The following is a 14,772-nucleotide window of genomic DNA, read 5'->3' as shown; positions in this document are numbered from 1 at the left end:
AAAAAAGGCAGGTATACAGCTTATATCTCTCCTAATTTTTCCAGTATTTCCAAGACTATAACCTACTTTTCATGGATGGCATTTTGTCCTTTCAAACGCTTTGTCATAATACCTTGCACGGAAGGTGCTGACTTCTCCTTTGGGTGTGTATATAAGGAACTGTAGGAAGGCCACTGTTCTTCCAGCAAACTCTGACACTGTATTTGATATTTTAAAACTGTGTTTGAGATGGACTTGTCATGTATTGCAGAGACTTGACAAGGTGCCAGCTGTTGAGCAAAGCATACAAACTATTTCACTGTAATTTTAAAACTATCTAGAGCTGAAACTATTAATCTGTGGATGCGGTACATTAAAAGGAGTCCTATTAATGTTAAATAACCTACCTGTGCATTTTTTGTCCTTCACAATATGTATTGTTATGAAATATGAGTGTGCAGAAAAAGGATTTCTATGTACCTCTAAAGAACTCTTCTCTTGTAGTATAATAATTTCATTTAAAAACCACGTTGCATCTCAGTCAATACAAAGTTAATGAAATGTTACATTATTTAGGGGTTTAGCGTGCTGAAATCTGGGCTGGTGCTTGAAACCACACTTCAATAATAGCATTAAAAATGCATTTTTTTTTTTTGCAAGCCCAATCAAATAATTTCTATTTCATGTCAGGCTTCAGAAGCTCATTTTTAGGTGGCGCAACAGATTCTCTTATGATTAGCTGGTGGTAAATTGTAATTTATACTACCTGTGTTAGTTCTGTTTACTGCTGCATAGGTATTTCACTCAATTAGTCAGATTCTCAGCTGGGGTAAATTAGTTTAGCTTGATTAAAGTCAATTGAACAATGCTGATTTATATCAGCTGCTGATATGGCACAGTATTTGTGCAAGATGTAAAGAAGTCCATGGAAGCAGTTTATATTACAGATTCTAGTTCAAGCATCAACAAATTTGCATCCTGCATAGGTAGCGATCCTGCTTATAGGATGCATATTAAATATATTCACTAATTACACTTGCATTCTCTTTGGCCCTGATATTTATGCCAGATGCAACATTCTGGACCCTAGCCTATTTACCTTAGATTTTCTAAAGAAGAAAAAGAAAAAAAAAGAGAAGACAATAAGTTCTTTCAGAATGACTGAGGATAGTCCTGTACAAAACAAGATGCTGTACAGTATTCAAATATTATCTCATCAGATAACATCACAAGCATGGTGAATATAGAGAAAAAAGAACCAAGTTTCATTCTCAGTGTCAGTACGGTAAGAAGAGGCTGCTCCCAGTAGAATCAAAGAGATCAGGCCAGCTTGGTAGTTTTATTGCCATTTCAAGACACCTATTATGGTCCTATTAAAGTGGCTTTCCATTCTATATCACTGGTACCTGAGAGAAAGTAAGATATATAGGGCACTTTGAGCCTTAGGACAGTTCTTTCATCTTGATAATCATAAAATGAAAAGAAAATCCAGAGGATGACTTACAGTACAAGGAACCTGATTTCTGCTGAACTTAACCTTGTTTGCTAGTATTTAAGGTCTGTAATCCTGCAGTGCATTTTAAAATTGGATCATCTAAATTTCCACTCATGCTACTGCATTTTAATTACTATCCGATGTAGCTTTTGTTTCCTATGAAGATTAAAGGGCACTGTTTGATGTATGCAAAAGAAGTGACTACAGAAAATAGCAAATTAGTCGGGAGATGTCAGCTTAAGAGAACGTTTTTGACATAAGTGCTGTAAGGCTGTTAACAAACAGACATGCAACTCATTTGTCTCACCATGAAATGAAAATCAGAATCACAACATTTTGATAAAATTGTGACTGGTTAAGACTCTTTCAAGCTTTGGGTACTTTCCTTCCATGGGTTTCAACATGGAAGCCACGTTTTAAATCACCATGGAGCGAAATGGGTTCCTCAAGGAGCAGATGGATTAGGGCTAATATGATGATGTGCACTGAAGATGGGAACAGATTAATAACAGGGGAGACTCAGAAAGATGTGGGTATATGGACTGATTCATGAATCATTTCCAACTGGTAGCTATGCCTTGAGGCAGAATGAATAGTAGCACAGCAGCCTCTATTTAAACATTGATACGTTTGTTTTAATGTAGATTAAAATTAAGACCTATGTGTTTTGGTGAAGTTTTAATAAGTATGGCCCTTTTTATTTAAAACAAATGGGCTTGCAATGTTGAGCATTATTTTTCTGTCATGACCTCCTGTTTTACTGAGTTGGGCTAGCATCCCGTCTTTGGAACAAAGCTTTCAGAAGTGGGTTTTTTTGAAAGTGGGTTCTGTGTGCATTAGCCAAATGGATCTTATACCTGCTTTTATCCAAGCTGTATGCCTGCAGCTGTTTCAGTGGTTGAGGGCAAGGTATGGTTGGCTGTTCTGCATGTAGGTGCCCCTATAATTTTCTCTTTCCTTCCTTTCTCGAAACACTCCTTAGCATTTTATTGGATCAAGACTGTCCCTTTCCCAGATCAGTTCAGCACAGCCCAGACAGCCATCCAGAACCCTAAATAAGATATGAATATTGACTCCTCCACAGTGTAGCTTTTACCGAAGTCATTACACTTCATGATTCTACATTACAATATGGTTACTGATACATACCTTACTCTTGGGCAAGCTGTCCTGTTGGATGAAATAAGTAGCGCTATTTCAAAAGTAAGATACTCCTGAATGAGTGTAATGGCACCGGACTCTGAAATCCGTGGAAGTAATCAAAGAGTAAGAAAATTCCCAGTCTGAATAAGGCCGTCAGAATGATACTTGTGGTTAGCAAACCACAAATCTGTGTGTTAGGATCTTTGAGCCTCTTCTGTATGGCACAGCCCCGAGAAAACAGCTTAGCCTGATTGCTATTATTCAAAACTGACACAGTTAATAAAAGGAAAGAGCAAGTGAGAGAGGGGAAAAAAGTCAGATAATTGTTTTGATACTTAAACCGTCTCCCGAGAAGTCGTCCTGGGAGTGTAATTTACAAACTACAGCACAAGATAAAAGTACTTGGCAGCGAAGAACATTTTAAAAAATATCTTAATACCAGAGATGGCTGCTGTTTGTGTTGATAGAAAGGAAATGATCCACATGGGTGTCTGCTCAACAGCAAAACACAATGCTGTTTGCTGCTGCTTGTGCATCGTTCCATAGTTCTGCATTACAGTCAGTTCAATAAAAGATATTAAAAGACCGTTGCGTCTTGCATATTTCCTGGACCCTCACAGCTATAACAACACTGCAATACTGGTCCCTAACTTCAGGCAGCGTTCAGTAAAAAATGTCCCATTTGCCTGAAATCTGATTCTCATTCTGCTGCCTTAATTGCAGGTTGCAAATCTAGCCTGCTCGATCTCCAATAACGAAGAAGGTGTGAAGCTAGTTCGGATGGCGGCCACCCAGATTGATAGTCTGTGTCCACAGGTAGGCACGATTAATTCTGAAAAGTACTTGAGTACTGTTAAAGAAGCGTTAAGGAGCACAAGCTACTTGACATTATATGAAGATTATAGCCTTGCCTTTTTCACTGGATTGTTGACTGTCTTGCACAAACTGTGAAGAATACATCAGTACATTGAGTCTTGCGTAATGAGCAAAATGAAAGTAGCCACACCGTGTTTTTCATGGAGTCTTTAATCAATTTGTTCTTTCCCTTGAGAAAAGTTGTGCTAATTCTTAGTAACAACTGTTCCTAAATAATAGGTAATAAATGCTGCACTCACATTGGCTGCAAGACCCCAGAGCAAAGTAGCTCAGGACAACATGGACGTCTTTAAAGATCAGTGGGAGAAACAAGTGCGAGTTCTGACCGAGGCTGTCGATGACATCACTTCTGTGGACGACTTCCTCTCCGTCTCAGGTACTGTCGTTAAAAGAGCCCCCTAAAAATAAACGGAGAAATTAAAGTAATGGTCATAGCAGGGAGAAGTTTGAATTACTAGAGCTATTAATGCATTATTCCATCCAATTGGAACAGTGGGCCGCTCCACTCAATGGGAACTAATGATTCCTGCTAATTAATCCAGAATGAGAATAGTTAGCTTTTCAGCTCTGAAAGACAGCACTGTGCATGTGTTTCTATCTTCAGGGAGAAGTTTTGCTTTTCAAATCAAACAACAACAATTAATCCCAACCCTCCCACCCCCCCGTGTTAGGCTAAGACAACTATATGTAAAATATATATATATGTGGCAATATTCCATGCAATCTGTAGGTGCTAATATTCACTGGCTAATATGTGAAATCACAATGAATTTGGCATACTTTTCCTGTACAAAGAGAGCCTGGACAGGCCCTGGCTGAAAAATCTGGGCTTCAGCACTGCTTTGAAACCTTCAGTTAAAGATACATCATCTGTGTGTAACCGAGGACGTTAGAGAAGTGAGATCTGGGTTCTTTAGTTCAATGCATTCACTTTGTGCCAATCAGGTACCACAAAGTAGGCTGTTTCTGGCTAGAAATGACCAGAAGAGAGTTCACTTAAGAAGGGTAACTCTCCAAAAAGTACAAACCTAACAAAAACAGCTACAGTACCAGCTGCCCCATACCTGCCTTGGCTGCCCCAGCTCATGTTAGGGCTGGGACAGCACTAAATGAGGTAGTCATAAGCCACGTCTACATGAGATGCTGACTATGCAGTCATTACTGCGCAGTCATTTAGTAGTACCATTACAAATATAAGCATGAACAAGTACTAAATGACTGCACAGAAACTGGAGTTACTGCAGAGTAGCATCACCGAATGGCTTTTAGATGACACTGACTGCGCAATAACTCGTTACTACTGTGCAACGCAATCACACTTCCTGCCACATGATGCTACCGCGCAGCAGTAGCGAGCTACTGTCTAGTCAGCGTCTCGCGTAGACATGGCCATAATCGGTTATTGATAAATTCCCTTAACCTTTCCCAAGGAGAACTTGGGTATAGAGGTGGAGCAAGTCTAGAAAAAACCTGATAGATTATCAGACCCGTTGCCTTATCGTATAGTATTTCTTTCTTCGCCTTATTGAGCAGAGATAGCACCGTCATACTTTACTTTTTTGTCAGTTAAACCATTAAAGCAGTTCCACAAAAATGAGGTAAAGTTATTTCTCACCCATAGTTGACCAGGAGAAGGACCACAATCCTTTTCCATCATTTTCCCGAAAAGGTACATCTGCACTCTACTGCAGATGTATTAGGAGGTACAGGTACAATCTAGCTTTAAGTAGTGATTCTGCAGCAAAATGCTGGGTTTATATGGTTGAGTTCCTCTTAAAGATATAGTGAAGTTTTGGCCGTTGCCGATGAGACCTAGAGCTGTTGTTGAGGCCTGAAGCAACTAAACCAGGGGCAAAGATTTGGTTGTATTTTGTCTTGCTCCATTTTGAGTTCCCCCTGTGAATAAAATCAAATGCCAAGAAAGGGATAAGTTTTTACTTTCTTCAGCTTGTATTGGCTGCCTACATGTCTCTTGCTTACCCTTTCGTGTATAAAAAGACAATGAGAGTCAGCTTAGACAAAAAAGAGGAAGAAAATGTTTATTTTATACAGAACCTTCTCTTGTTTCCAAATGAAAAGAAAATCCTGGTTATATCATAAATTAGCTCTTTAGCCTTTCTGAATATTTGCAGATGCGACATCATCAGAGCTGAACTCTCATGAGACAGAGCATTTGAATGTATATTTTCTCTTTCCAGATTTAAACTGGAAATAAATACTATTAAAGAACTAGGATGGCTTCATGACTCACTGGCATCACTGTATGAAGTTATAATTTAAAGTGCACATTTTAAAAAAATGTAAAAAAAAATAAAATAAAATAGAGTGGCTTATTCATCGTTAGAAAACACCCCTTAATTTCCTTCCTTCCTTTCCTGCCTTTTTATTTCCATTCATTCTTTTCTTTCATCTGTTTGGTTACATCATGTTATTACTGGTAAAAAGGGAAATGGCTTGGTTCAGCCTGATTACACCACACAATTCAATGCCAGCGTTGGAGAGGTTATTTCAACTCTTATTGCCAGGACAAGAAAATGAACACAAACTGTCAGAAAGCATGCTGCTTCCGAGTGTGGTAGAGCATGCATTTTGATTTGACACTTGGAGCAGGGAAACACCTTCTGACAGACCCAGGAAATGCAAATTTATTTAGCTTAGGTTTGTCTTTAACAGTCTGCCCTATGTTCGGTTTCTATTGAAAATGACATAGCATCCTGCACTGTCTAGAGACCTCTGCGCTGTTGGCAATAAGCTCTGATGTCTTGGCTCACCTAAATAAACAATACTTTATTTTTGTCAGTAAAACCATTAAAGCATTAAAAACAGGTTGGTGGTTCGTTAATTCTTGCCAGCAAAATGGCACCCCTTTATTATTCCATATCACAATTGCTGGTGCATTTTATCAGTATACTGACTACCAGAAGGTGGTTGGGACTAATTTGAGTCAGTCTCTTTACAGATCAGATACATTACCCATGCATATTTCAGGAAGTATTTTTCCTCAGGCAAAATTTGAGCATGCTGTGCAGAACAAAATGGGTAAAAAGAAAGAGAAAAAAATTGGCAAAGCATTTTTTTAAACATGCGTGGGGTTTGGGGGTTGTTTTTTTTTTAAAGAGACTTTCCCTTTGAAATGATCCTGGATCACAGCACCAGAGAATTTCATTTCTCATTTAGAAATGCTACAGTCTGAAATAGAACATTGTTAACATTTCTGGAACAGTCAAATGATCTAAGCCTGGGTTTTTCAACAACGAACAGGACCATGTCAGTTTATTTTTGTAGCCTGGGTATAGTTAACAAAAGCAGTTGCTTAAATGATCAGTGGGAGTATATTTATTACGGCATTTTACTACAAAAGACACTATTTTGGGGCTCAGTAGTGTCCTTCTTGAAAGAAAGGTAAGTTTCAGTTGAAATCAGTTACTTTTTCCAGTGAGATTACCTGAATGTAAAACTCAAGTCATTACTTTTATTGTTGAAATGACTCTTTGAATTGTATTGAGTGGAGAAAAATGCTGCTTGAACTTGTGAAAGTCTGCTTCAGTTTGTCACAGTATCTGTATGTGATAGCACCCACTGTAAGTACAGATTATATTCAAACAGATAAGCATAATATGTATTTCTTTAGTGCAATATATAAAGGGTGAGGGCCTGCTCCTCAACTGGTTTGATTTATTGTGGCTCTGTTAAGTTCAGAGAGCGACATTGATTCACAGTAATTGAGAATTTTGCATCTTATCTATAGTTATAATATCATGTTTCTCTCAGTTGCTTAGGTACATGTTCCTTATCATATCAGCTTCACACTGCTGTTCCTGGTGTTGCTACCAGCAATTAAACATAAGATCTAGGGACAGAAATTACACAAATCAGCATAAGTGATTGGAAACTGGATCAAATCAGTAACACAACAGAAGTTCAGTGCATATAAACTGCTTTTGAAATGGCTGAAACTGACTTAAGATAAACCTGGTTGGATGTAGTATCAGACTTAACTGATTTAAGTTAAATCGATTTATTGAACTTCTGTTCCAGATCCCCTCCAGATTCAAGTTAGCTCGCAGTCTCCCAACATCCCAGGATGCTTTGCACCTGTCCTACAAGCCCTCCCGTCTCCCTTGTAGGGTGGGCAGACTAGGCTTGACCCAAGCTGTCTGCTCCAGCCAAACAGGGAGGCATGCTCCAGCAGTCCCCGTCTTCTGGCCAGGGTCACTGCAGGAATGTGGCTGTATTTCCAGAATCAAAAGTAAATTGCCTGCTCACTTGCTTTTCAGTTCAGTCTGCACAACTTAGATTAACCTGCAAAGATTGAATCGATTCATCCTTGGGCTTTTTGACTGTCTGTACTTAGCCTAGGGGATGAGCAGCTTACTCCTACTATTCCTGCCTTTTGCACATTGCTTCCACACTTCCTTTCTGGACTGGTTTGAACCATTTTCTTGATTGTCAGTGCAGTGACGTTTATACTGGGTATATCTACACATGCTATTAATGTGAATGAATAAACTCCACTGCAATGCACGACAGAGTTTATTGCTTCTGGGTGTACTGTTTGCACGGGCATCCATGTAATGCTTCTGTAGGATAGTATGTGTGCCGGGCACTAGGATGCTATGGCACCATTTATTAGTTTATTGCAGCCTAATAGTGCTGCATGTGTAGATGCTGACATTTTACTGTGGAGCTAATTAAGCAACTCCACAGTAAGTGTCTCATGCAGACGCACCCACAGACTAGCTCTTAGTCCTTTATTCTTCTGCCAATTCCACATAGAGAAGACAAGAGGAACTTCTTAACATTCTATCCAAATTCTTTACCACCGTTGCCACAAAAGACTTTGCAGTGAGCAGTGGTGGAGATAGTGGGAAATAATTGTGTAAAAGGTAAAAAAATATAAAAGAAAAAAAAAGATATTTACAAAACAAAGTGAAATTGTAAATTGGATGCTTATCTTGCTGGGATCCTATGACCCCTTTGGGCAGGGGGCTGGACTTGATGATCTCCCGAGGTCCCTTCCAGCCCTAATGTCTATGAAATCTATGAAATGTCAAATGAGAGGTAAACCCTGAGCCATGTATTCACCCTAAAGAGCTCTCAGGTAAATTCTTGATGTGAGTGAAGTCAGTGGCAAAATTCCCATTGATTTCACTAAAAACAGCATTTCATCCAGGATTCCCAACACCAGTGCTACAGGATAAATTGCTGTACTAACAGGATCTCTTATGAAGGTACAGGAGTGCAGGCAAGACAGTGGACAAGGTAGGTTCTCAGCTGTTGTGCTGTCTCATACTATCTGCTAAGCCTGTGCACACCGTCTACACTGGACCAGACTTCAGCCATTATCTCTCTACAGTAGGATTTTCAATGATTCAGAGTAGAGAGTCAGACTCCCAGCTTCCATTGACATTCATTAGGAATTGGTTCCCTAATTCCTATAGTCACCTTTGCAATTCAAATCCTAAATATTTTCAAATATAAGTAACCTAATCCAAAAAAATGACTAACTGCTTTTCAAAGCAGTGTGCATAGTCATTACAGGCTATACACTCCATGTTGATTTGCAATTATTTTAGTAACTCGTTTAACAACACATGAAGAGTTCTTACTTAAAGTTAATGTGAATGTTTCTAAAAAGTTCCATTGACAACATTTGGAATTCCAAGTGCCCTATTTGTTCTTGGAATATCTGTTCAGTTAGCTGCGTCCCTTAACTGTCATCCTGGAGAGACCATATTTAGCATTGGAAGAGCAGTTTTGTTTTAGTAGTAAATTTATACTTTAGCCCATTGTATTGAGATTGTCAAGAGTGGGATTTAGGTGTTCAAGTGTTATGAAGTTACACGTTACACTTAGACCATACTAAATTTGTGGAATGTTACATGGTTTTAAACTTAGCACATGCTGTGAGCAGTCACATGTTCAGTGTTAATACCATTCCTTGCCTGTGTGGCTCTGAGTTGCCACTAGAAGGCTAGTGTTTAAGGGTGTGACTATGAGCCAGGACGTCTGGACTGTATTCCTGCTCAGGGGAAGAGAAAGGGGGATGAGAAGGCTGGGAATAGTGCATCCTGGGATGCTGGGAGACTGCATATTGCTCATTTCAATTCTGTAAAGCAGACTGAAGTTACCCTGACATGAGCTGGGTAGCACAGCCCAGAGGTTTCCCTTACCTGAAATGGCATAACTGTGAGACAGTCAGAGTCATTCAGGATGAGTTAACAGGCTTTAGCATGTGTAGACTCATTTTTTAGGTCCCTTAGTATGGTCTAAGTTTAACATGTAACTTCCCCTTTAGTTAATGCCAGTTAAGTAGATTAACCTTTTTTGCAGGTAAAACCTAATTAATCTGATTTACAGAGAACAGGTTAGTAAACAGTCATCACTCTGTAATTAATTGTGGTCATTATGGATGTAGATCCAAATTCAGAACAGTGATATGGGCATCATGATTTACTGACATATAAACGAGTTTTCTCAAAGTAAACTACAGCGTGAACTTAGAGTGCTTAAGCTTCGCTGTAGCAGCTGCCTATATGCGTGCTCTTACCCCTTGCTAAATACAAGTGAGCTTGCCCCTCAAATTCACCTGGAAGGAGGAAAGCCCACAAAGACAGTTTATGCAGTCCAGATGATACACTGTAAATTCCTGTTCTAGCTTACCCATAGTGCATGCACCCAAATTCATATTTTCTATCCTTACAAAAAAGAGACAGTACAGTATTTTACAAAACAGCCTAAAATGAGTTAGTGGTAACATAATAAGTTGTTGTGTCTATGTCAGTACTGCAAGGAAATCTTGCCATCCTCCAGCCCAGTGATTTAAAAAAAAAATGTTTTGTTTTACACAAAAAAAAATATTAGGGACAAACAGATTGTTCTCTGTGGATCAATGACTGCCATATACAAAAGGACATTGTCTATGAACTGAACATGATGTGTGTGTTCTGTCTGCAGAAAATCATATTCTGGAGGATGTGAATAAATGTGTGATAGCTCTTCAAGAGGGGGATGTTGATACCCTGGACAGAACTGCAGGTGCAATACGGGGCCGTGCAGCCAGAGTTATTCACATCATTAATGCTGAGATGGAAAACTATGAGACTGGAGTTTATACCGAGAAGGTATTGGAAGCAACAAAATTGCTCTCTGAGACTGGTAAGCTTATTCAAAATAATCTTTCTGAAAAATCACCTTTCTTACCATTTCAGATCTATATTTTCAAGATGGGCATGCGTGCTCTCCAAATGAATGATGTGACTAGTGAATAAGTGACTACACATGAGATTATTTTATTCTCTGCTTCATGCTCATGCACAAGTCATGTTAACCAGAGCAGTATGCAAGAAGAAACTCAGTAATCCATTATATACAGTTTGCTCCATCAAAGCAAAGGGTAATAGGTTCAGTTTCTTTGTACATGTCACAGGGAAGCAAATGATCCACACTTTTTCTATTCTCTAGAATATTCTCTTCAAACGTTGTTGTATATATTAAGTATATTACTTTCAAAACTTATTATATGTCTTTTCTGAGAGGGTGGAGGGAAAATTGTCAAAGTTCTTGCTCCTAAGGGGCGGAAATAATAAAATGTCTTATTTACATTAAGGAATAAACTTTAGCCAATGATCAGTGTGGGTGGATCTGCTTGCTAGTGAATAAATTACTTACCTGCCTGTTAGTGAATAAAGTATATACTTCAAAATAAAATAATGAAGAGAGACATCATTGACAGGTAGCCTTTTATGATATCTTTTATTGGAATAATTGTGTAGTTGGGAGAGGTTTTGGACAGGTGTCAAGGAGCCTTCTTCAGGTCTCAAGGTGTCCTTAGGTCTGAAGCAGGACACTTGACTTCCAAAAGTATGTCCAGGAGCTCTCCTAGCTATACAGTCAGTTCAATAAAAGATATTACAAAAAAGATTTGTCTATCAACCAAGGTTCCCTCTAAGGTGCGCGTGTGTGTGGCTATGCACAACTAAAAGTGTGGCTGTGCACTGCCTTTTCAAAGCCACGTACCAGGAGAGGCTGGGGCGGGGGGCCGGTGCAGGCTTCGCTGGCTCCAAGGAAGTGCTCTGCTCCCCTGCATCAGTGTTGGGGAGTGGAGCACTTCCCCGGAGCCAGCAGAGCCCGCACCAGCTCTGGCTCCAGCCCCTGATCCCCAGCCTCCAGGCCCTGGCCCCCAGCTCCTGGCTCCAGCCTCTGGCCCTCGGCTCCAGGCTGTGGCTCCCAGCTCCAGCTTCTGGCCCATGGCCTCCAGGCCCATCCACCGGCCCCAGCCCCTGACCTCTAGTCCCAGCCCCTGGCTCCTGGCATCTGGCTCCAGCATCTGGCCCCAGCCCCTTTCTCCTTAGAGGGAAGATTGCTCTCAACATTTCCTGGACCATCATGGCTACAACAACACTCCAACCCTACAGAAAACACAGTGACATGTTTTAAGAAAAATAGAGGAAAAACGCCTCCAAAAAACACAGTTCATTATGGAACCTCATATTCTTTTTGAAAAACCTCAGCATTAACAACATGGTTTGATGAAGCTATGTTTGACCAACTGAAAAATCACTGTGTCATTTTAGGAGTGCTTCATAAGAATGATAGCTAGAAAGAAAGAAACGTAGAGAATCACGTTTTTTAGCCTTGCTCTCACAAGTTATTGACTTCAGCAGCTCACCTCGGCTTTACATTCATTGGGGCACATGCACTTTTGACAGTTAGCCAAAAAGATTTTAAAAAGCATATAACACCAGATAACATAAGCAAATGTAATATCTCTATAAATCAAATATATTGGTCCACACAAGTGCTACAACATTCTTATCACTGGTAACATTCACAATCTATAATTCAGGTTACAAAGCAAACTAACAAACTATTGTGATTCACATATTGCAATTCCTTATTGGTTTCTTGAGCGTAGTGAACATATTCTGATGACAGCAGTCACAGCCGGTCTCCTTTGACCCCTCCATGAACAAAATCTGGAAATTCTCTTCCCTACAGTTTTCAGTGTCATGAATTGGAGATTACAGATAGAATTACAGGCGGATGGATAACAGATGGATTTTAACCAGAAAGTTGCATCTCCTCACAACTTGTAAAATTCCCTTTCCACAAGCGGCTTGTCTTAAACTGTTCAGGGCTGTTTCAAAGAAGAATTTAGCAACTGGGAGCATATGTGGTATGTTGTATAACATACATTGCCATCTAGCCTTGCTTCTCTTGCCTCCCTTAAATTTCTTTCTTAGTCTTGTTACTTTTGGCTAAACCCAAAGAGAACCACTATTTGCTCCAAAATATCTTTGGAGGTGCTGAAACGTTGCTTTCTCATCAAAGGTTGCATCCACTGGAAAATTTTGGGGAGTTCTTAGTAAAGGAAATACTGATGATTAGAGAATGATTATTATAATCCTATTTCTTACAGAATCAATAAAAGATAAAATTACTAATTACATCTTTGCTGTACAAATGCAATTTGTTAATAAAATAGTATAAACTATAACAGCAAACTGTAGCCATCATGGGGTCATAGGAGGAAAATCTGATCTGTCCAGTTTGACAGGTCAGTTGATATAAATTCACAGACTGCCAAAACAGTGTGTAATAGACATTTATTAAACTCTTCATTAATTAAAGGATAGATTTTGAAGGGTCCTTTTTATCACTATGAATTCATTGCTAAATAAAAAAATAATTAATTTTCTGACATTATTATGCTAAAATTTCTGAGCCAACATTATGTATAATTTTTGCCTATTCATTTTTCATTGAACCCATTTATAATGATAAGAACACAATAAACTGGGCCTAGAGTAGGCACATTAAATACTTACATTGCATATTTGATGTGCTCTTTATTAAAACCTGAATTATAGTGAAGTGCTAACAGCTTTGTAGTGCATACTTGACCAAGTCTTTGTATGGGGATCACAAGCAAATATTTAGTAGCAACACTCCAGATTACAGTTGTTTCAATTTAAATCGCATACTGAAGTCCATTCTGTCATATATTTTAGGTATTTACATGCCCCATCCCCAACACTAGCACTGGAACATTTAACCATGTTTAATGTGTGTAGTCTCAAAAAGCCTGCATGAGCTGTGGAAGTGGCACTTTTTCTCATTTTGCAGATAGAGAGCTGAGGTTCATAACCTTGGTGATATTTAGGTATCTAACTCCCGTTGAAATCACTGGAATTCAAGTACCTCAATACCTTGCCTCTGAGGACTGAGGCCTATATGATTTCTCAAAGATCACATAGGAAGTCTATGGCTGAGTAAGGAATTTAATCATTAAAATAGTGCTCAGTCATTTAAATACTAAGCTAGCACCTTAACTGCTGCCTCCCAAAAATGGACACCCATTGAAATTCCCTTTTCACAAGTTGTGTGCCTTATAGACAACATCATGGAGGAAAACTAAACTAATAATCAGGTAATTAGCACTTTGTTTTTAACAGATGTAATGATATGTGTCAGGAGATCATGAAGAATTTCTATGGCATAATCATCCTTAATCTGCACAGGATGAAACTGAAATCCAAAGAGGTGAAGGGACTTGGGCAGGGCCACATTTTGAGTTAGTGCTAGAGCTGGAAGTTGAGACCTAGGTCTTCAGTCCATAGAAAAGTTGGACCAGAAAGGGTCTTTTGATGTCATCTAGTCCAGCCACCGGCTCACGGCAGAATCATCCTTGACTAAACCACTGCAGCCATGTGTCTGATTGACATGCTCTTGGAAATTGCCATATATAGAGAGACCACAATTTCTCTCGGTGGCCTGTTCTAAAGTGTGACAGAACACCCTTTCGAGTGTCTGTCACTTTACGGGCTGGATCAGGGAGCTGCCAAGTGGCTAACGAGAGTGGCCATTTTGGAGAGCAGACATTTTTAGAGAGCTCTGTTATAAGAGCAGAGCATTTTTTAGATCAGCAAGCTGGGAGTAACATCGCCCAGTGGAGTTCCTGTTCCAGGAATATCTCAGAGGAAAGGATGAGGCTATGCAGAAGGAGGAGGCCTCATTGGTCCTGGGCGTGACCTAAAACTGCACTCTGCCAAGATAGGGAGGTCTGGTGGTCCTGTCTGTGACAGGGCAGGGCCATATAAATACCAGGACCAAGAACCACCCTGGTGTAAGGCAAGTCAGGGTGCCTAAACCCCTGTCCCCACCTTTGGGTGGGTTACCTTGAGAGCTAAAAGGGGCCAGACACACTTTGTGAAGCACCTGAGCCTGTAGGGGTGCAAGACCCCAGGCCCTGAGAGTGACAGGGTGGAGTAGTGGGC

General features: G+C 39.7%; 1 protein-coding gene across 5 annotated transcripts in view; it reads left to right on the top strand.

Moving 5' to 3' along the window:
* CTNNA2 (catenin alpha 2) overlaps nt 1-14,772 on the top strand; it is a 914,223-nt gene that overhangs the window by 809,022 nt on the left and 90,429 nt on the right. For all 5 annotated transcript variants that reach the window (XM_090035040.1, XM_090035037.1, XM_090035039.1 and 2 more), the window contains 3 exons: nt 3,341-3,433; nt 3,713-3,869; nt 10,451-10,651. In XM_090035040.1, coding sequence (XP_089891166.1) covers nt 3,341-3,433; nt 3,713-3,869; nt 10,451-10,651 — 451 coding nt within the window. The remainder of the gene's footprint in view (nt 1-3,340; nt 3,434-3,712; nt 3,870-10,450; nt 10,652-14,772) is intronic.

The sequence above is a fragment of the Crocodylus siamensis genome, chromosome 2 (genome assembly GCF_052110815.1).
Source record: "Crocodylus siamensis isolate JL-2025a chromosome 2, ASM5211081v1, whole genome shotgun sequence".
In the NCBI taxonomy this organism is placed as follows: Eukaryota; Metazoa; Chordata; order Crocodylia; family Crocodylidae; genus Crocodylus; species Crocodylus siamensis.
The sequence above is the reverse complement of the archived record's forward strand: the minus strand, read 5'-3'. Positions and strand labels throughout refer to the sequence as shown.